General features: G+C 41.4%; 1 protein-coding gene across 15 annotated transcripts in view; it reads left to right on the forward strand.

The window, feature by feature from the left end:
* The window catches only part of NAA16 (N(alpha)-acetyltransferase 16, NatA auxiliary subunit), an 86,852-nt gene that overhangs the window by 8,289 nt on the left and 54,813 nt on the right, over positions 1 to 23,750 (forward strand). For 9 of the 15 annotated variants that reach the window (XR_002827406.1, XM_023748172.1, XM_023748173.1 and 6 more), the window contains 4 exons: positions 12,936 to 13,089; positions 19,959 to 20,078; positions 21,675 to 21,701; positions 23,579 to 23,674. Coding sequence is in view for 11 of the 15 variants with exons in the window: in XM_023748172.1 (XP_023603940.1) it covers positions 12,936 to 13,089; positions 19,959 to 20,078; positions 21,675 to 21,701; positions 23,579 to 23,674 (397 nt within the window). In the remaining 4 variants the exon portion in view is untranslated. Of the gene's footprint in view, positions 1 to 12,935; positions 13,090 to 19,958; positions 20,079 to 21,674; positions 21,702 to 23,578; positions 23,675 to 23,750 lie in introns of those variants that run through there. The other 6 variants (XM_023748192.1, XM_023748195.1, XM_023748205.1 and 3 more) reach the window with 4 other exon arrangements.

Below are 23,750 nucleotides of genomic sequence, written 5' to 3' on the forward strand. Positions count from 1 at the left end.
AGAAACATGGTAATTAGCTGTACCTCCGCTACCCTTCCCATTGGCTAATCAGGGCGATAATGCAAATTAACTGCCAGCCAAGATGGCGGCCGGCAGCCAGGCAGCTTGAAGCGAACAGGAGGCTTGCTTGCTTCAGTGACAGAGGAAGCCAACGTTCCCCCGCCTGCCTTGCCAGCCTCTGAGCTTGCACTCTAAGAAACAGTGTTACAAATAAAGAAGCTAAACAAAACCCCAGAAACCTGCTTTCAGCCAGCCGGGCTTCAGCCAGCAGGACCGCAACATTGTTTCAATTATAGAACAAACGCAGATCCCTGCTTTCAGCCAGCCGGGATCTCAGAGCTGGAGTGAGCAGGACCGCAACAGTGTTACAATTATAGAACCCAAACAAACCAGATACCTGCTTTCAGCAGCCGAGGCCTCAGAGCTGGAGCCAAGCCTCAGAGCTAAAGCTGGCCCAGAATAAAAAAAAAAAGAAAAAAAGGACAGGTTGGGAGCTTCAGTCACCTGCCAGCCTGAAAACAGCCCTCAGCCCCTCACCTAGACTGGCCAGGCACCCTAGTGGGGACCCCCACCCTGAAGGGGGTGTGACTAGATGCCAACAGCCATCATCCCCTCATCCAGGCCGGCCAGGCACCCAAGCGGGACCCCACCCTGATCCAGGACACCCTTCAGGGCAAACCAGCCGGCCCCCACCCGTGCACCAGGCCTCTATCCTATATAGTAAAAGGCTAATATGCCTCCCAGCCCCGGAATCAGCGGAGCTGCGAGGCCTCCCAGCACCGGGATCAGCGTGACAGCGGGCAGCGACCAAACCCCCTGATTGCCCTGCGGCTGTGTGTGTGACAGGGGCGGGGCCACAACCTCCCTATCCGCCCTGCTCTGTTTGTGAGAGGGGAAGGGGCCCCAACCCCCTGATCAGCCCTGCTCTGTGCCTGATGGGGGGACCTCCCCAACCCCCTGATTGCCCCTGCTCTGTGTGTGACAGGGTGCGGCACCCCAACCCCCCTTCTCTCCCCCCCCCCCCCCACGGGCCCTGCTCTGTGTGTGACGGGGTAGAGCCATAACCTCCCCATCGGCCCTGCTCTGAGTGTGACAGTGGCAGTGCCCAACCCCCTGATCGGTCCTGCTCTGTGGGTGATAGAGGGCAGCGCCCCAACCCCCTGATCCACCCTACTCTGTGAGTGACAGGGGGGAGCTCCCCAACCCCCTGATGGGCCCTGCTCTGTGCGTGACGGGGGGAGCTCCCCAATCCCCTGATCGACCCTGCTCTGTGCGTGACAGGGTACGGAGCCCCAACCCCCCTGATGGGCCCTGCTCTGTGAGTGACGGGGCAGCGCCGCAACCTCCCCATCAACCCTGCCTTGAGTGTGACAGCGGGCGGTGCCCCAACCCCCCAATCGGCCCTACCCTGAGCGTGACTGAGGGTGGCATCGCAACCTCCTGATCCGCCCTGCTCTGTGCATGACAGGGGGCGGCGCCCCAATCCCCCAATCGGCCCTGCTCTGAGCCCAACCAGGGGCTGCACCTAGGGATTGGGCCTGCCCTCTGCCACCCGGGAGCAGGCCTAAGCCAGCAGGTCATTATCTCCCGAGGGGTCCCAGACTGTGAGAGGGCACAGGCTGGGCTGAGGGAGCCCCCCCCTCCCCCCCAAGTGCACAAATTTTTGTGCACCGGGCCTCTAGTATATATATATATATTATTTCAGAGAGGAGGGAGAGGGAGAGGTAGAAACATCAATGATGAGATAAAATCATTGATTGGCTGCCTCCTGCATGCCCCCTACCGGGGACAGAGACCACAATCTGGGTATGTGCCCTTAACCGGGATCGAACCCGGGACCGAACCCGGGACCCTTCAGTCTGCAGGCTGATGCTCTATCCACTGGGCCAAACCGGCTAGGGCTCTGTAGCAGATTTAACACACTCTTACAGGCCAATGTTCTAATGTGTGTGCTAAGCCATGCCTCAGCCATGTACATTTGTGTACTCTTGGTGACTGGTGAATGCACTCATTTATTAGACCTATTCAGTAATTAAAAGTTACAGTAATACAGGTAGAAAACTCTCCTGTGAAATTAAACTTTTCATACATACTTAATTTTAATTACACACACGTGTTTACATAAGTAAAAACAGCTAAACTAATTTGTCAAATTTTTAATGTATGCATTCGGAAAAATTGCATGTTTATATAACGGACTTTTGGTTTTAATGCACACCCCCTTGCCTGAATTAGTCTATTATATTGAGGTTTTACTGTATTACGGTAAATGAAATAAGCCATTCAGAGGAAGACAAATACCATGTGATTTCACTTATATGTGGAATCTAATGAACAAAATAAACAAAATAGAAACAGACTTATAGATACAGAGAACAGACTGATAGCTGTCAGAACATAGGGGGATTGGATTGGGTGAAAAGTGAAGAGATTGCCCTAACTGGTTTGGCTCAGTGGATAGAGCGTCAGCCTGCGGACTCAAGGGTCCCAGGTTCGATTACGGTCAAGGGCATGTACCTTTGTTGTGGGCACATCCCCAGTAGGGAGTGTGCAGGAGGCAGCTGATCGATGTTTCTCTCTCATCGATGTTTCTAACTCTCTATCCCTCTCTCTTCCTCTCTGTAAAAAAATCAATAAAATATTAAAAAAAAAAAGAAAAGTGAAGAGATTAAGCAGTACAAATTGGTAGTTGCAGAATAGCTACAGAGATGTGGATTGTAGCATGGAGGATGTGATCAATAATGTTGAGATAACAGGGTATGGCGCCAGGTAGATGCTAGGGGCAGCAGGGAGGAACACTAGAGTATATGGTTTAATGGCTACTTTGCTATTCATCTGAAACTGGTGTGTAAGGGTATTGAATGTAAACTGTGGTTGGAAAAAAAACGCAGAATTCTTTTTATGTTATATTAATTTATTTTCCAGCTTATACAAAGTGGATGTAGAAGCATAAAAATAGTACATTTCTACCATCTTCCAGACAAATATAACCAATATGTACAATAATTGTATTAAAAATACAAAAGGGATACAAACTCCATCAATGTCTTTCTAAAAGATATACAGGTACAAGTAGTATCAAAAGTATGAGGAAATCACCAGTTAATTGTACATTCTGCACTTGACATCACAGAGCAAACTGAGATTAGCAGTCCTATGTTCTACACTTACTTAATGCTTAGATGACATTTGTGCAGCTTGTGGTAGTTCTGTCTTCCTATATATATGCACATGAAGTTCGTAGTCTATGTAATAAAACTGGCAAAGAATGCATATATTACCTATAAAATTACAAATGCTTAATTAACAATGTAATATATAAGCAAGTAGACATATGCCATGAGACAGAAGAGAATCCTATATAATAAAAGCCTAATATGCTAAGTGTCCGGTCATCTGGTTGGCCGTTCAACCAATCAAAGTGTAATATGCTAATGATATGCTAAGGCCACTCAACCTCTTGCTATGACGTGCACTGACCACCAGGGGGCAGACAGTCAACCAGTCGACAGTTGCTATGACATGCACTGATCACCAGGGGGCAGACACTCTGACTGGTAGGTTAGCTTGCTGCTGGGGTCTGGCCGATCGGGACTGAGCGAGACTGGCCAGACACGCCCTGGAGCCCTCCCGTGGTCCCTCCCCGGCTGGCCAACCTCCTGCGTCCTTCCCTGGTCCTGATCGTGCACTGGTGGGGTCCCTCAGCCTGGCCTGTGCCCTCTTGCAATCTGGGCTGAGGGGACCCCCCCCACCTCCGGCCCTGAGTGCATGAATTTCATGCACTGGGCCTCTAGTTATTAAATAAAGCACTGGCATAGTTTGATATAGTAAAAACAAACAAACTGCATTTCGGCTCTTTTTAAAATTTGAATCTAGCCCTAACTGGTTTGGCTCAGTGGATAGAGCGCTGGCCTGTGGACTGAAAGGTCCCAGGTTCGATTCCAGTCAAGGGCATGTACCTTGGTTGTGGGCACATCCCCAGTAGCGGGTGTGCAGGAGGCAGCTGATCGATGTTTCTCTCTCATCGATGATTCTAACTCTCTATCCCTCTCCGTACAAAAAAAAAAAAAATCAATAAAATATATTTAAAAAAAATTTTGAATCTATTTACATTTCTCTACTGATCTACATGATCAGCTGAATTTAATGGGGAAAAAAATCCAAGACTAGCAGTTCCTCACATTTGAGTACTACTTGGATTGGCAGCCTTCACTTTTCTGGAGTCTGTGCAGAAACAACACAAAAATAGAGTGGAGGGGTCATTTTAGTCATTATAGGGTTAATAGCAGCTGTGAGCAGGTGGTTGCTACACTTAGGCCTTCTCTATCCACCCCATGTCCATTAAGCCACTTCCTGGTTAGTCTTTGGTGACTAACCCCCCTGGCGAAGGCTGGCATATCTCACCGGGTTTGGGATCTTTTGATCTTTGATCACGGTCAAGGATTGTTTATTCCCTAATGCCAGCTCAGTAAAGGGAGGCTGTCTTGAAAGAATGGCTGACAATAGCTCCAACATCCCAAGCTGCTTCCATTGCAATGCTATCCAGTTATAAACGTTTCTCTTGAAAAACAAAAAAATCCCTAAAATGAGATGAACAAAATATATATATATATAACTTTAAAAAAAGGGGTGGGGATTCAGAATTCTTTCTTTTAAAATTTTTTATTTATTGATTTTAGGAAGACTGAGAGAGACAGGCACCAATTTTTTCCACTTATTTATGCATTGACCAGAGGCTTGGTGCACGAAATTTGTGCATGGGTAGGGTCCCTAGGCCTGGCCGGTGATCAGGGCTGATCTGTGAGGCGACCAGCAGGGTGATTGGGGGGCCCCCTCTGGCACCTGCCTTGGCTGTCCTGGGGCCTGCGGGCTGGGGGCAGCTCCTGCGTTGAGCGTCTGCCTCCTGGTGGTCAGTGCGCATCATAGCGACCGGTCGTTCCTCCAGTTGTTCCACCGTTGGGTCGATTTGCATATTAGGCTTTTATTATATAGAACCAGAGGCCCAGTGCACAAAATTCGTGCTTGTGTGTGTGGTGTGTGTGTGTGTGTATGTCCCTCAGCCCAGCCTGCACCCTCTCCAATCTGGGACCCCAGTGGGATTGGGCCTAAACGGGCAGTCGGACATCCCTCTCCCAATCCAGGACTGCTGGCTCCCAACCGCTCACCTGCCTGCCTGCCTGATTGCCCCTAACCGCTTCTGCCTGCCAGCCTGATCACCCCCTAACTACTCCCCTGCTAGCCTGATTGACACCTAACTGCTCCCCTGCTGGCCCGATTGTCCCTAACTGCCCTCCCCTGCCGGCCTGGTTGCCCCTAACTGTCCTCCCCTGCAGGCCTGGTCACCCCTAACTGCCCTCCCCTGCAGGCCTGGTCACCCCTAACTGCCCTCCCCTGCCAGCCTGGTTGCCCCTAACTGCCCTCCCTTGCAGGCCTGGTCACCCCTATCTGCCCTCCCCTGCCGGCCTGGTTGCCCCTAACTGTACTCCCCTGCAGGCCTGGTCGCCCCTAACTGCCCTCCCCTGCAGGCCTGGTCACACCCAACTGCCCTCCCCTGCAGGCCTGGTCTCCCCAACTCCCCTCCCCTGCAGGCTTTGTCCCCCCCAACTACCCTCCCCTGCTGTCCTGATCACCCACAGCTACCCTTCCCTGCTGGCCATCTTGTGTCCATCTTGTGATTTGGAGTGATGGTCAATTTGCATATTACCTCTTTATTAGATAGGATTAGTTGATTTTTGTATGTGCCCTGACCAGGGATCGAATCTGCAACCTTGGCATATTGGGATGATGATCTAACCAACTGAGCTAACTGTCCAGAATTTTTAATGCAAAATAAATAATATAAAAATGTTTGTACACTTTAATTTCAACAATATTCAAATGACAAAGGAAAGACTGTAAAAAAATGAATGTTTTGTGGCTAAGAATTGTTTCTCTGATATATATTGCTTTATACTTGATGTAAACATTAATAAATACATTTCAATTTGTAAAATAGAAAAGAACAAAAATATACACAAGAAATTAAATGGATATTAACATTATTCATATCACTCCAGATTTTGTTATTTTTTAAAGGAATGAAATTACAGAAATAGCTAAAGTTCTCCCATGTGCCTCCCTAGAGGTAGCCACTATTCTGAAATTGGTATGTCATTCCAGTGCATTTACATTATGTATAAGTTCAGAAAAGTTAGTATTATTTTGTATACTTAAAAATCTGTGTGGATGATATGCAGGTTTTTTTCATTCAACTTTTCTTGATGTCTGTATTGATACATATAGGGCTAGTTTACCCATTTTTAACTGCTGTTTGGAGTTTCATTATATGAGTAAGCCATAGTTTATCCATTCTACTTTGCCTCTATTGAAAAACAGTGCTGTAATGAAGATTCTTGTCTGCTGTTTCATGAGCCACATTTGTGAGTTTCTCTTCAGTGTACACCTAAAACTGGAATTGTAGAGTTGTAGCTGTGTGTTTTCAGCTCTGCTAAGTATTATTATCAACACTCTCTGAAGTAGCTGTACTAATTTATATGCTTACCAGCAAGGTTTTACAATTATTGTTTCTTCAGCATCCTTGTTGACCCTTGTCAGCTTTATTAGTTTTTCTAGTCTCCTAGATGTAAAGACATTTATCTCGTTTTTCTTTTGTGTTTCTTTGATAGTGAGGTTAAGGGATATTGAGATAAGAGATATTGTCTGTAATTTTCTTTCTGTTTGATGTCTGTATCTGGCCTCATGGATTGAGTTGGGAAGTGTTCCTTTTTGTTTTTTTGGAAGTTTGTGAAGGTTGGTGTGATTAATTCTGTAAACATTTGGTAGCATTCACCTTCCATGACATTTGGTCCTTTCTTTAATGAAAGTTCATTGGTTACTAATTTATTCTCTACTTGTTATTGGTCTAATTAGATTTTGTCTCAAGTAGATCCTGGGAAAGGATCTGGGGTGTTTATCTAAGGTGTCCCTTTAACCGTGCAGGTGTTGGGACATTCAAGTAGTTGCTAGCGAAGAGGCTACTCTACACAAGCAGGACAAAGGGCAGGTCTAGGACCAAAAAGACTAGAAGTTTTAATTTCAGTTTTAAGCGTATGCAAAATAATTCAACTAACTGCCGGAGGAATTACACCACATGAAACATAAGCAGTTGCAAATCACACAGCACTTTATTATTCACAAAAGTTCCTGATGCTGCGGGTACAGGCTTGAGGGGATCCCAGTGGTGCTGTCCTCTAGGGTCCGGCAGCTGGGCTGGTCCGGTCCGGATGCAGAGGGCCGGCTTTCCTCACCCGAGAGCTCGGTAGCGTCTCAATCGGCAGGTACTAGCCGTTCTTCTGTCATCTGGCAGAGAGAGGAGCGTGGAGCGGCGTTGCTTGCCGGACTGATAAAAGGACGACGTCCCTTTGTGGCTGTCTCGACAGGCGAGCACTGTTGGCTGGTCAGGACCCATTTTTAAAGCCTGTTTTGTACCCGCAGCAGTTCAGGTGGCTATCAGTGAGTTACGTCAGTGCACGCATGTTAATCTCAAGCAGGGCGAGGGGCTACATGTGGTTATTTACATCATTCGCACAAATGGTTATCTTAGCAAGTCACTCTGAGTTAGTAACTGACGTTCAAATCCTTATCTATGGGGTACACACGCTTCAGGGCAGTGGGGTGGGGTATGTGTCCTTAATATCACACTTTAGGTTTTAAGAAAGTTAACTCAAACATTTTAAAACCTTTTTAACATTTTTAGACATTTTTAAAGCATTTTTAAATGTTTCTATATATTACTACAAACGTTTCTATATATTACTAAAAATTTCCTATTTCTTCTTGAGTTTCAGTAGCTTGTATTTTTTCTAGGAATTAATCCATTTCATTTAAGTTATTTAATTTGATGGCATATAACTTTTCATAATAGTTCTTTATATTCCTTTTATTTCTGTAAGGTCTGTGCTAATGTCCCTCTTATTCCTGATTTTAGTAGTCCTTTTTTTCTTGGTTATTCTACCTGAAGGTTTGTCAATATTGTTGGACTGTCAAAGAACCAACTTGTTTGTGTTAATTTTTTCTATAGGTGTGTTGGGGTATGCCTTCAGCACTGAGTCAGGCAATTTATAACTCTGCCTTTGATTTTGCTTCTTGTTTGTGTAGTGTCAAGGTCAGCAAGAGGTGAGAGCTTAGGGTTTCCTGGGGTCTTACTGAGCATGTGCATACCTCTATGTGTCTGTGGCTTTTCAAAGCCTAATGGACATCACATTTTCCAGCTTCTCCTTTAAGATTTTTGGTTAATCTGTTGTTTGCTCAGACTGTTATTTCTCACTTCAGGCACTGTAAAGGTAAACACTTGTCTATAATTGTTTCTGACAAATGCTTTTGGCCCTCTCCTCCCCCTAAGGCTTTTTGCTCTGGGCAAGCTCTGTGTTTGCCTATATGTGGGGTCTTGCGGGGAACCACCTGAGGGGTCAGTTAATTACAGTTCCTTGGGAAGGAGGCTTTGAAAGAGCTCCAGCTTTATTCTGTTTTCTCTGGTGGCTGCTCTGAGAACACAAGCTTATTTTTCAAGATACTGTGTAGCTAAAGAGCATGTAGTAGGACTAGGGCAAGTTAAAACACCACAGAGCTCACTGGTCTTACCAAGATTCACCCATTTTCCTTCAATAAGTGCTCCCCAGGTAAGTGCTCACCTTTGATTAATTTCCAGAGTTCTGAAAAAGGTGATGCTGAGATTTTTGGACAGCTTCTTTATTGCTTTTACGGAGATACGAGTTTTTGGAGGTCTTCACCATTTTTGCTAACATCATCCTCTTCATATTTTCCTGATGAGAACTTTTTCTTTGACAGTTACTCGAAAGCAAGATATTATTTTTTTGGAATGATAGCTAAACTAATTTTACCTGCTAGAGTGAAAGACCTTTTTCATTTATCAAATAAATTTCAATACAGAGTTTGTATGGCAAGTCCTCTTTGTTCTATCTCTATCCCAGAGTCTAGTTCAGAGAAGACTTGTAGAATAATATAGTTCTCCATATGTATAAGTAATGGACATGCAATAATATAAAGGCAATCGTAGTGTTTTGTCCCTAGATTCTGTTATTCTCTAGCATGTATTTGAGATTCATCCATATTAGAGCATATATTGGTAGTTCATTCCTTTTTAATGCGGAATACTATTTTATTATGGATATATGACACTTTGCTTATGTATTCATTAATTGGTGAACACAAGGATTGATTTTAGTTTGTTATTATGAATAATGCTGTTATGAACATCTGTGTACACATTTTTGTGTGTATATATGTTTTCATTTCTTTCTGGTATATATCTAAGAATGAAATTGTATTTTTGGTAAATATATATTTAACCTTTTTTTTTCTTTATTGATTAAGGTATTACATATGTGTCCTTATCTCCCCATTGTCCCCCCAACCCCCACAATTTTAAAAAAAAATATTTATTTTTTACAGAGAGGAAGGGAGAGGGATAGAGAGTTAGAAACATTGATGAGAGAGAAACATCAATCAGCTGCCTCCTGCACACCCCCTACCGGGGATGTGCCCGCAACCAAGGTACATGCCCTTGACCGGAATCGAACCTGGGACCCTTGAGTCCGCAGGCCAATGCTCTATCCACTGAGCCAACCGTTTAGGGCATAACAAAAATGGTAACATAAACAGCCGTGGGCAAACTACGGCCGCGGGCCGAATCCAGCCCGTTTGAAATGAATAAAACTAAAAAAAAAAAAAAAAAAGACCGTACCCTTTTATGTAATGATGTTTACTTTGAATTTATATTAGTTCACACAAACACTCCATCCATGCTTTTGTTCCGGCCCTCTGATCCAGTTTAAGAACCCATTGTGGCCCTCGAGTCAAAAAGTTTCCCCATCCCTGTACTAGAGCCACTGTTATTTTTCCACATGATTTATTTGGGAGTGTCTTCCCTTTCAGTACATAAAGGGCATATTATTTTTTCATAACTACACTTTAGTTCATGTCCGGAAGTACCATAACATTTTTTGTTGTTGTTAATCCTCACCTGAGAATATTTTTTCCATTGATTTTTTAAAAATAAATCTTCATTGTTGAGAGTATTACATATGTCTCTTTTTTCCCCCTCATTGCCCGCCCCCCCAAGCCTTCACCACCCACCGTCTCTGTCCTTGAGTTATGCATATATGCATATGAGTTCATTGGTTGATCTCTTCCCCGCCCCCCCTACACTCTCTTCTGCCTTCCCTCTGTGGTTTGACAGTCTGTTTGACATTTCTGTGTCTCTGGGTCTATTTTTGTTCATCATTTTATGTTGGTCATTAGATTCCACATATGAGTGAGATCATGTAATACTTACCTTTCTCTGACGGGCTTATTTCGCTTAGCATAATGCTCTCTAGGTCCATTCATGCTGTTGCAAATGGTAAGAGTTCTTTTTTTTTTTTTACAACTGCAAGAGAGAGTGAAAGGGAGGGAGGGAGGGGAGAGAAAGAGAAAAGGGGGGTGGAGAGAGAGAGAGAGAGAGAGAAAAAAGAGAAAGAGAGAAATACTGATGTGAGAGAGACACTTTGATTGCTTCCTTCATGCTCCCTGACGGGCCTGGGATTGAACCTGCAACTCTGTTGTTTGGGCTGACGCTGTAACCACTGAGATACACCAGCCAGGGCTTCATTTAACTTTTTAATAAACTGCCCAATTGTTTTCCTGAAGCATTTTGTATTCCCTCCAATAATATATGAGGGTTCCAATTTCTACTCATCCCCAACACCAGTTATTGTCTAATTTTTTTTATTGTCTGATTTTTTGATGATAGTCATCTTAGTGGATGTGTATCTGTTTTCATGTATTGTAACTGAAATCTGAATTCTGCCTGCAGCAATGAAAGCCAAACTTGTGAGACAGGTGCTGGCATCTTGAGAAGATGGGGGACTCTCCCCAGTCCTCAAAAACCCATCTTAAGATATTATTGCAGGCAGAGGTTTTTAAAAGGAGGGAGAAGGAAAGCAGAACAGAGATCAGGGGGAGGGGCTGTAGATATGCAGGCAGTGTCCTTGCTGGTCCTGATATGGATTTTTAACTCAGCATCCTTGAGTTGGCCATCTGTTTTGTTTTTTTTTTGTCAGTGAATTCCTGTGTCTGGGCAGTTGGCATTAACCAGAGCCTTGAAGGTCAGGCTGCTCCTTAGGTTCACACAGGAACTGAAACTGCTGGATTGTGAAGTATACTAAAAAAAAACTTTTAACATGTAAGCTCTAGTTTTGAGAAAAATCAGGTTAGAGTAACAAGCTGGGTTTAACATTTGCTAAGATTAATATGGGTAGTTTTCTACAAGTATAGCTTATTCATTTCCTGTTACAGTTTCCTAACAACTAATGATATTGACCATTTTATTATGTTCTTATTAGCCATTTATATTTCTTCTTTGATGAAATATCTATTCAAATTTTGTGCCCATTTTTTAAATTGGGTTATTTGTCTTACAACTGAGTTGTAAGAGTGCTTTATATATTCTTAATACAAGTTCCTTATCAGGTATATTATTTGGAAATATTTTCTCCCAATCTGTAGCTTGTATTTTCATGTTATTAATGGTGTCTTCTGAAGGAGAAAATTTTTTTAATTTTGATGAAGTCCAATTTATTAATTTTTTTCTTTTATACATGGGGTCACAAAGAATTTCTTCTATTCTTCTAAGATTTCTTTTATACTTTATTGCTTACATTTAGGTGTATGCCATTTTGAGTTAATTTTTGTGTATGGTATGAATTATGAGTCTAAGGTCTTTTCTTGCATGCTTAATTTAATTGTTCCACTATTATTTGTGAGAAAACTACTCTTCCTTCATTGAATTGCCTTGGCACCTTTGTAAAAAATCAGTTGACCAGAATATACTAGCTTATTTTTGGACCTTTTATTCTGTTCCTCTGATCTGTATGGGTATCCTTGTGCCAGTGCCACACTGCATTGATTTTTGTAGCTTTGTAGTAAGTTTGAGATGTGAAACACATGTCCTCCTACTTTGTTCTTTTTCTAATTTTTTTGGCCATGTAGGGTTCTTTTTATTTCCATTTGAATTTTAGGATTAGCTTATAAATTTCTGTAAAAGGCTTGCTGTGAGTTTGGTAGGGATTGCATTGAATTTATAGATCAATTTGGAATTGCCATCAAAACATTGAGTATTCTGACCCATTACTGTGGAGTGTACTATCTCACCGTTTATTTAGGTTTGTCTGTAATTTCTCAGCATATTTTGTAGTCTTCAGTATATAGATCTTATTTCTTTACTTTAAAATATTTTTAAAATTTATTTCAGAGAGGAAGGGAGAGGGAGAGTTAGAAACATCAATGATGAGAGAGAATCATTGATCAACTGCCTCCTGCACGCCCCTTCCGGGGATCGAGCCCGAAACCCTGGCATGTGCTGTGACCAGAAATCAAACTGTGACCTCCTGGTTCATAGGTCGACGCTTAACCACTGAGCCCTACCCACGGGAGAGGGGGGAGGGTGTTTAGATCTTGTTTCTTAAATTTATTCCTAAATATCTTGTTCTTTTTGGTGCTATTGTGAATGAAATTATTTAATTTTCAGGTTGTTACTATAATATAGAGATATAATTGATTTTGTATATTGATTTTTTCTGTCATCTTGCCTAACTCCTTGATGAGTTCTAGTAAGTTTTTTAATGTAGATTCCTTAGGATTTTAACCAATTTTTATACTTTTTTGGGTGTATAGGACCTGTTCAATTTGCTCTATACCAGAGTCCTATCCCTTTACTAGTATTTATTTTAAAGAATGTATTAATCTTTTCTATTAATTACTCTTCTATTTATAATTGTTCATGGGTTGCTTTTTTAAATCTGTGTGAATTGCTTTCCTTAGAAAGCAGTGAAATTAAAGATCTGAAATTGCTTTATGTAATTATATAAACATGATAATTTGGTCCTTTCTATTTTTAGGTTCCTCTCAACAAAATTGACTATGAATATAGTGAACTGATATTATACCAGAATCAAGTGATGCGAGAAGCAGATCTATTTCAGGAATCTTTAGAACATATAGAAACATATGAGAAACAAATATGTGATAAACTTTCAGTGGAAGAAATTAAAGGTTAGTTGACCTGCCTTTTCTTTTTAATTAAAGAAAAGAACTAAAACTATATTTTATTCTGTCTTAACACTTAAATAAGACTTATGTTTTAGGTAATATTCTATACACTTATTATGATGTAGTTGTTATATTCACTTTAGAGTTTGGTGACTGAGGAACAGAGAGTTAAGTGACTTGCCCGAAGTCACACAGCTAGGTAAGCTGGGTACAGTGCTGTATATGAGGCCAAGAAGTTTGACTTCAGATTTCATTTTCTTAAGCAGAACATTATACTACCTTTATATTTTACCCCTCCATATCTGTATGTCTATATTTTTATTTGTATCTATTTATGTATAGTAAAATATAATGAGAATAATAATTGATACTGGGATTATCAGGAAGTCAAGTATCATTATGGGCTAATTATGAAGGCAGGGTCCTGATAGTTTGTTAAAAACGTTCATCAAAGCGTTAGCCACATTTTTTCTTAACAAAGCTTTGTTCATCAATTACTCATTTCATTAATACTGTATTAAATAGAATGTCCAACTAAAATCATTAGTTTAAAATTAAAGTTAGTATAGTTGTAGGACTTTTAAAACTTAATAAAAGCTAACATTTATTTACTTTTCCTGTGTTTTAGGGCATGGTAATTGCTTAAACTGCTTTATTTCACTTACATTTTTAGCACCTCTAACATGGGTACTATTTACTATCTCCATTTTATAGCTGAGGAAACTAAGGTTAAGAGATATTAAGGAGTTGTCCAGAGTCACCCCACCTTTTAGGTTCTAGAGTTAATTTCTTTTCTTTCTTTCCTTTTTTTTTGGTTAATCCTCACTCGGTATTTTTCCATTAATTTTTAGGGAGAGTGGGAGAGAGAGGGAAAGACAGAGAGAAACATCGATGTGAAAGAAACACATCGATTGGTTGCCTCCTGCTTGCACCCTGACCAGGGCCTAGGCCAGGGAGGAGCCTGCAACCAAGGTATGTGCCCTTGACCAGAATCGAACTCAGGATCCTTTGGTCTGCAGGCCTACACTCTATCCACTGAGCTAAACTGGCTAGGGAGGTAGAGTTAATTTCTAAGCACATCTTTTTGGCTTCAGAGCCCTTATTCTAAAATTTTTTTTTTAAGACTTTATTTTTTAGAATAGTTTTAGTTTCACAGCAAAATCAAGTTGAAGGTACAGAGATTTCCCATATACTGTATTTCCCTACTCATGTATAGTCTCCTCCACTATCAATATCCCCCTCCAGAGTGGTATATTTATTATAATTTTTTTAAAGTACATTTTAACTTTAAAAAATATTTTTATTGATTTCAGAGAGGATGGGAGAGGGAGCGAGAGGAGAGATAGAAACATCAATGGTGAGAGAAAATCACTGATTGGCTGGCTCCTGCACGTCCCCTACTGGGGTTTGAGCCCACAACCTAGACATGTGCCCCTGACCAGAATTGAACCCAGGATCCTTCAGTCTGTAGGCTGATGCTCTATTCACTGAGTCAAACCAGCTAGAGCTATGTATTACAATTAATGAACCTACATTAACACATCATTACCACCTGAAGTCTATAAAGTTTACATTTCTGTTAGTTCTTGGTGTTGCACACTCTCTTGGTTTTGACAAATGTATAATAATATGCAGCCACCATTATAGTATCATATGGAGTACTAGTTTCATCGCCCTAAAAATCCTCTGTGCTCTCCCTATTCATTTCCCCTTGCCCCCACCCCTGGCAACCACTGATCCTTTTACTGTCTCCATAGTTATGCCTTTTCCAGAATGTCATGTATTTGGAATTATGGAGTATGTAGCCTTTTGAGATTGACTTTTCTCACTTAGTAATATGCATTTAAGTTTTCTTCATGTCTTTTCACGAGCCCTTACTTTTAACTGCTATACTTGACACTTGTTAATATATAGCAACTGACTGACTTAGTTTTTATTGTAAATAGTACTAATATCAATATTGACTACAATGCTATTTTTCAAACTATTGGTAAAATGTGGATAAATAATATTCTGGTTTCTTTCTTATTCTATTACCTGTAATTGATGGGAGAAAATAAAAGGCAATTATTTTTTTATTTTATTTTTTTTTTAAAGAGAGGGTAGATTTTTTATTTTTTTATTTTTTTTTAAAATATATTTTATTGATTTTTTACAGAGAGGAAGGAAGAGAGATAGAGAGTTAGAAACATCGATCAGCTGCCTCCTGCACATCTCCCACTGGGGATGTGCCTGCAACCAAGGTACATGCCCTTGACCGGAATTGAACCCAGGACCCTCCAGTCCGCAGGCCGACGCTCTATCCACTGAGCCAAACCGGTTTCGGCGAAAGGCAATTATTTTTATGTTCTGATGTATTGCTATTTCCTGATTAAATCTCAACTCTTAGGTTGCTTTTTCTGTTTCTCTGTCTTTGTCTTATAGCATTACTAGGGAATGCAGGGATTAAAAAGTAGATATGCTATAGTATGGTCAATTCTGGTTTAAAAAATCTGCAAATTGCAACATATATTGGTAATGTGGGTCATTTGGGGGTCATCAATTTGAATATAAAGCCGATATTCTGTATTGCTTATAGAGACAGGATATGTTATTTTTATTTTTTCAGTGAAGTTTGCAGGCCCAGAGATTTTGATATTTATACATTGTGTCTTTTGTATCCATTAGTATATTAAGATAATTTTAAGAACTGTTAAAGTTAGAGATTTTTATTTTAAAAAAAATGCAAGTGTACTTATTTGTCCCATATAATCCTATAGTAATAACCTTTACCGTATAGTAGTAGCAGATAATAAAATGTTTGGACTTGAAGAATAGTGTCAACAGGGTAAAAATTAGACTGACCAGAAGTTAATTCTGGAGGAATGGGGCATGTTTATAGTTTTAAGTAGCAAATGTTTACATGTAATCACTTTGTGCCAGGCATTGTGCTAAACCATTTTAAGTAAATTATTTCCTTTGATTATCACAAAGTGGATTAAGGTAGTTGATATTTTAGAGGCAAGGAAATGGACATTGGAAGTTTGTAACTTGTTCAGAGCTAGAAATTGGTAACATTAGTAATTACATCTAGTTAGTTTTACTATACCCTCTTGGTTTTGACAAATGTATAATAACATGCAGCTTGAATAATATATATCATATATAAATAGTAAAATAATAGTATATAATAACCACTGTTATATGCTGCCTTCTCTAAGATGATGAAAGCTGAAATAGTATGACTTAAAGACATTTCAGAGGATTATTTGTTTGAAGTGGATTATTTGGGGAATGGGAAATTTTAGGGATGGGAAGTTGAGATATTTCTTTTTGAGAATCTTCCGTTTATCTTAGACTAGGTGTGCTTTCTATTATGTTTGAAAAGTTTAGATCTTCATTCCCCATGCCCCCTTTCAACTTGTGTGGCTTCTTAAAAGCCACATAAAAATTGAACCTTGTAGGTGTCTGACATGTGAACATGGTTTGTGTGGTTTCTTGCTGTGAAGTGGGGTTTAGTGTTACTTTTTACAAGTTGATTCAAATTTTAGTGACCTGGAAAGGAAATTAAGAGGATTGAATGAAGAATTGCTTAATATATGAACGTATCAGGAAAAGTACATTTAAATTGTGCAGTAGGAAGATAGGGATATTTCATTAGAATTCATTTACAATCCTATCTAATAAAAGAGTAATATGCAAATTAACCATCACATCCTCACTCCGTCACAAAGATGGCGGCGGCCACGGAACTGGAGCAAGCAGGAGGCTTGGGTTGCCCCAGTGATGGAGGAAGTCAAACTTCCCGCCTGCCCTTGCCGGACCTGAGCTCCGCTCAAGGCTACAAAGTTTCAATTATAGAAGATAAATAAATCCCAGATACCTGCTTCCAGCCTGCATGGCCTCCTCTCAAGGAGGGGCTGGGGGTGTGGCCAGCCTGAAAACAGCCCTCAGCCCCTCACCCAGGCTGGCTAGGCACCCCAGTGGGGACCCCCACCCTGAAGGGGGTGTGGCCAGCCTGAAAATGGCCTCAGCCCCTCACCCAGGCTGGCCAGGGACCCCAGCGGGACTCCCACCCTGATCCGGGACATCCTACAGGGCAAACCAGCTGGCCCGCACCTGTGCACCAGGCCTCTATCCTATATAATAAAAGGGTAATATGCAAATTGACCCTAACGACTGGGAATGACTGGTCACTATGACACACACTGACCACCAGGGGGCAGACACTCAATGCAGGAGATGCCCCCTGGTGGTCAGTGTGCTCCCACAAGGGGAGCTCTGCTCAGCCACAAGCCAGGCTGACAACTGCCAGCACAGCGGTGGTGGCGGGAGCCGCTCCCACCTCCTCAGCAGTGCTAAGGATGTCTGACTGCAGCTTAGGCTTGCTCCCTGCTGGCAAGTGGACATCCCCCAAGGGCTCCCGGGCTGCCAGAGGGATGTCTGACTTCCAGCTTAGGCCTGTTCCTCCGGGGAGCGGGCCTAAGCCAGCAGGTGGACATTCCCCGAGGGGTCCCAGACTGCAAGAGGGCACAGGACGGGCTGAGGGGACCCCCCCACCAAGTGTACAAATTTTTGTGCACCGGGCCTCTAGTCCTATCTAATAAAAGACAAAAAGGGTAATTAACCGTACCTCTGCTACGCTTCCCATTGGCTAATCAGGGCGATATGCAAATTAACTGCCAACAAAGATGGCGGCCGGCAGCCACGCAGCTGAAGCGAGCAGGAGGCTTGCTTGCTCCAGTGATGGAGGAAGCCAAGGTTCCCCGCCTGCCGCGGCTGGGCTCTGAGCCCGGAAGCAACAAAGTTTCAATTATAGAAGCTAAACAAACCCCAGATACCTGCTTTCAGCCGACCGCGGCCTCAGAGCTGGGAGCACCAGTGACGGCAACAATGTTTCAATTATAGAAGGTAAATAAATCTCAGAATAAAAAAAAGAAAGAAAAAAAGGAGAGGCTGGGAGCTTCCGTCGCTGGCCAGCCTGAAAACGGCCCTCAGCCCCTCACCCAGACTGACCAGGCACCCCAGTGGGGACCCCCACCCTAAAGGGGGTGTGGCCAGCCTGAAAACAGCCCTCAGCCCCTCATCCAGGCTGGCCAGGCACCCCAGTAGGGACCCCCACCCTGAAGGGGGTGTGACCAGCTGCAAACAGCCATCAGCCCCTCACCCAGACTAGCCAGGCACCCCAGTGGGACCCCCAACCTGATCCGGGACACCCTTCAGGGCAAACCAGCCGGCCCCCACCCGTGCACCAGGCCTCTATCCTATATAGTAAAAGGGTAATATGCAAACTGACCCTAACAGCAGAAAGACTGGGAATGACTGGTCACTATGACGCACACTGACCACCAGGGGGCAGACGCTCAATGAAGGTGCTGCCCTTTGGTGGTCTGTGCGCTCCCACATGGAGGAGCTCTGCTCAGCCACAAGCCAGGCTGATGGCTGCCAGTACAGCAGTGGTGGTGGGAGCCTCTCCTGCCTCCTGAGCAGCGCTAGGGATGTCTGACTGCAGCTTAGGTCTGCTTCCCGCTGGCAAATGGACATCCCCCAAGTGCTGCCGGGCTGCCAGAGGGATGTCTGATTGCCATCTTAGGCCCAATCCCCCAGGGAGCAGGCCTAAGCCAGCAGATGGTCATCCCCCGTGGGGTCCCAGACTGCGAGAGGGCACAGGCCGGGCTGAGGGACCCCCCACCCCCGAGTGCACAAATTTTTGTGCACCGAGCCTCTAGTCTATATATATAAAAGCCTAAGCGACCATTACAACCGGTCAACCAGTTGCTATGACGTGCACTGATCACCAGGGGGCAGATGCTCAATGCAGGAGCTGCCCCCTGGTGGTCAGTGTGCTCCCACCGCCGCCCTCCTGTGGCCCCTCCCCCCCCACCAGTCAACCTCCTGCGGTCCTTCCTCCACCCCTATTGGCCAACCTCCTACGGTCCCTCCCCCCTGCCGGCCAGCCCCCCCAATAGGCCCCAATTGGGGGACTGGCCAGCCAACATCCCGGGGTCCCTGCCCCCAGTTAACTGGCCCCCTGATAGGCCTTGATCACCGGCCAGGCTGAGAGACCCCTACCCATTAACGAATTCGTGCACCAGGCCTCTAGTCTTATGAAGGGTATATAAAATACGCATAATGCAGACTTTTACTAACAAATTAATATTCTACATGTATATTTGGGATATTGTAGGGAGCCAAAAATGAATCTATATATATAAAAGGCTAAGTGACCGACCATACATACGTCCAACCAACCGACTGGCCGGTACATATAACACGCACTGGCAGTCTGACCGACTGGCCGGTACATATGACGTGCGCTGGCAACCTATATATATAAAAGCCTAAGCGACTGGACGACCTGACAACCGGCTGGTAGCTGTGACATGCACTGACCACCAGGGACAGACACTCAACATAGGAGCTGCCCCCTGGTGGTCAGTGCGCTCCCATAGCCAACCTCCCGTGACCGGCCAACCTCCCGTGGTCCCTCCCCCTGGCTGGCCAATCTCCCATGGCCCATCCTCCCAGCTGGCCAACCTTCTGTGGCCCCTCTCCCGGGCAACTTCCTGTGGCCCCTCTCCTGGCCAACCTCCCGTGGCCATGATCGGCCCCGATTGCAGGCCAGCCTGAGGCACCCCACCCATGCATGAATTCGTGCACTGGGCCTCTAGTGTTAGTTTAGTAGAATGTGTAAATGAAGGTTCGTTACTGAAGGCAAGCTGTAAATTAATCTATGTTTAGTTATATAAACTGCAATCTGTGCCAGAGGGAGGCACATACAGTCCTGTCTTCCATAAATATCTACTATACTAATAATGTTTAGTGAAATCTCTGGGATCAGACAGGTATTTAATGTTTAAGTTAAATGATTGTGACTTTAAACTTAATTTTAGGGGAAATGCTGTTGAAATTGGGAAGATTAAAAGAAGCCAGTGAAGTATTCAAAAATCTGATTGATCGGAATGCGGAAAATTGGTGTTATTATGAAGGCTTGGAAAAAGCTCTGCAACTTAGTATGTACTGATTTTTCTTTTCTACCTTCTTTTATTTTTTATTTTATTTTTTTATTTTTATTTTTAAATATATTTTATTGATTTTTTTTTTATATATACTTTATTGACTTTTTACAGAGAGGAAGGGAGAGAGATAGAGAGTTAGAAACATCGATGAGAGAAACATCGATCAGCTGCCTCCTGCACATCTCCTACTGGGGATGTGCCCGCAACCAAGGTACATGCCCTTGACCGGGATCGAACCCGGGACCTTTCAGTCCGCAGGCCGACGCTCTATCCACTGAGCCAAACCGGTTAGGGCTCTACCTTCTTTTAACTATTGTTTGAAGTACGTATAATAAAATGTAAAATTGTAATAATATTTGAAGACATATATTTCTTGCCCTAGAATTCATTTTGCCATGTAGGAAAATTATTGGAGTGAAAATGAATTAAAATATTTATACTTACGTGATAAATGTGTACAGGTACAGGTAATCATAATGTTACCTATTTATACTAGAGAGATGGGAAAGATAATGAAATGAGTGTTCTCTTTCTGGAAAGTGTCATAATTATTTAATATTTTTAAAGAATTAGAGGTCTGCCCTGGCTGGTTTGGCTCAGTGGATAGAGCGTTGGCCTGAGGACTGAAGGGTCCCAGGTTCGATTCTTGTCAAGGGCACATGCCCGGGTTGCGGACTTGATCCCCAGTAGGGGGCTTGCAGGAGGCAGCCAATCAATGATTCTCTCTCGTCATTGATGTTTCTGTCTTTCTCCCCCTCTCCCTTCCTCTCTGTCTGAAATCAATAAAAATATATTAAAAAAAAAAGAATTAGAGGTCTGTTATCCTCAATCTCTAAATAAGAATTGGGATAAAGAAATTTTGATGAGAGTATATGGTATATAACATTGGCATGAAAATTGTTCTCTGAATTTCAGACTAGGTTAATTTGTGTGGAGTAAAATGTTATACATCTTTTTAAATTATATAACCTTGACCCTTTTCAGAAATGTAGAGTCATAGTTCAAATTTTCCCTAATATTTTCATAATTAAATGTTGTTAGCAATTAAAATTTCTAAAATCCTATTATTTATGAATAAATATATGACTGAAATAATTATGAAACTATGGTTCAGGGGTGTTGAAAGAGCAGAATTTTTAAATTTAATAAGTAGAGTAAATAGGCAGCTACCCATATTCATTTATAGTAGTATGAACCATGAGAAAAGTTTGTTATGTCCTAATCATTTTTATAAATTAATTCAGGTTTTTTGCTTGTATTTAAAATTTAATGTCACAATTACTAAAGTATTTTTAAATGTTTCTTAAAAAATGATGGAAATTTAAATATTGGTTAGTTCAATCTGGTTTTTTTATTATTTTTATTAAAAATAGGACAGAAGACATGTCTGAAAGTTAGAAATGTGAGATAACTATGACTTTTCTTTAAACTACCAGTTACTGACATGTAGTTAATAATACAGATTATTTAAAACTACAGATTATTTACATGTTTTAGTAAAATGAATATAATATATTCTGTATTTCAGAATCCATACTTAATCTAAAATGTCTTGATTATAAAACTAATTGCATTACTTTATCTTTTTAGGTTCCTTAGGACCTTTTCTCCCCCATGGTAAGTTCTGGAGCTCCAACTTGTGACTTGAAATAGGGCATTGAAATGGTTCGGTTTTGTCTTAATGGTATTTCAACTATATTTATAACACTTGTTATATCTGGGGTAGTGGAAAAAATTCTTTTATGCTTACAACTTAAAAATATCTTTTTCTAACATTAGGCCTACTTATAAGAACTGCTTTTTAAAAATACAAACAAACAAACAAAAAGCCCGCAATAATCTTCATGTGAATTTTAGTGGAAGGGTGCTTGATATTTCATGAAGTCTCCAAATCGTTAACAGAATCTAAAAATTATTTTTCACATATCCCAGTTTCAAAAATCTAGCCACATTGGAGCTCCAAAACATATTATTGGGGGAATGAAGAAGTCTTAAAAAAAAGCAAACAAATATAGTGTTTATAGTCATGATTGTGAAAACTACATTTATTATGGAAATACTTTGATTACTAGCACTAAGAGTTATTCTTAAAATAATTGTATTTCTGTGGTCTGAATTAAAATCCCCTTAAATCTTATAGTTTAAAAGAGGTTTGTTTGCTTTTTCTGAAAATTCTGCTGTCAGTTGGCTTATTGCTTATGTAAAATAATGCATGCAATCTATCTTTGTAAATTATGCAGGATATTGTTTTAGAATAACAAACCAGATACAGATTATAACCTGCAAATTTTTGTTGTAGAGTATCATATAGATCAGGGGTCCTCAAACTTTTTAAACAGGGGGCCAGTTCACTGTCCCTCAGACCGTTGGAGGGCTGGACTATAGTTTAAAAAAAAACCGTGAACAAATTCCTATGCACACTGCACATATCTTATTTTGAAGTAAAAAAACAAAACGGGAACAAATACAATATTTGTATTTGCATGTGACCCGCGGGCCGTAGTTTGAGGACCCCTGATATAGATTATATTAGATGTATAGCCTCTGTTTAGTACTATAAAATTAGGTGGTCTTGGGAGGGAAGATACAACTTTCTATTAGAAGTATATTTTATAATATTATTAGAAGTATATCATTGTTTTTGGGAGAAATGATATTACTACTTTAAATAATCTGTACTAATGGGGTTCTTTATAATGGAGTTTCATTGAACATTTTAAGTGTCAAGGCTGCCTTAGAAATTTAGTTCTTTTTACATACAAAACATTTGCATTCAAGATCTTAAAACTGTTGCTTCTCTTAAGCCTAATCAATGGATGTTATACTAGTAGACTTCTGTGGGCTAGTGAGCTCATGTAAGATGTTATAAAGCAGCGATTTTCAACCTTTTTCATCTCGTGGCACACATAATTACTAAAAATCTGTGGCACACAAAACATAGATTATATTTTTTGCCAATTTGACCAAAAAAATAGGTATAATTTTGATTCATTCATATTGGACGGCTATTGTGTTGGCTATTGTCATTTTTCTATTTGACAATCTAAGGAAAAATAGGTCAGTGCCCCTGACTAAATAGTCAGGTATTGCATGTTTCAAAAATTCTTGCGACACACTAGTGTGCCTCTTGTTGCACTCTGGTTTAAAATCTCTGTTATAAAGGAATGTTTTCTTTTTCATGGGATGTACACTAAGGAATACAAGGCAAATGTAGTTTATCTTAAGTATTTGCATCTTGTGTGTATATGATTTGAGTTGCATATACAATCTGTTTTACTAAATGAAGTTTTGGATTTCTTCAGAGATTGGGTTTAAAATGGTTATTTACTAATTACATTATTTCACCACCACATACTTTTTAATGTCATTCTTACAAAAATTGAGAGTAGCTTTAATATTTTTAATTTAATCTTATAATTTTTAAAGTTTATTAGTGTTTTATGATAGATACAAGTTTTGATGCTTTGAATCTCACACATATTTATTGATAATAGGCACTTTAGAGGAGAGGCTTCAGATTTATGAAGAAATTAGTAAGCAGCACCCCAGAGCAATTTCACCTAGAAGATTGCCTTTGAATCTTGTCCCAGGTAATATTAGGATATCTTTGTAACACTAATAATTATTTGTTAAAATTACTCAGCACTATTTACATTTTACATCTGT

Source organism: Myotis lucifugus, unplaced genomic scaffold (genome assembly GCF_000147115.1).
Source record: "Myotis lucifugus unplaced genomic scaffold, Myoluc2.0 scaffold_7, whole genome shotgun sequence".
NCBI lineage: Eukaryota > Metazoa > Chordata > Mammalia > Chiroptera > Vespertilionidae > Myotis > Myotis lucifugus.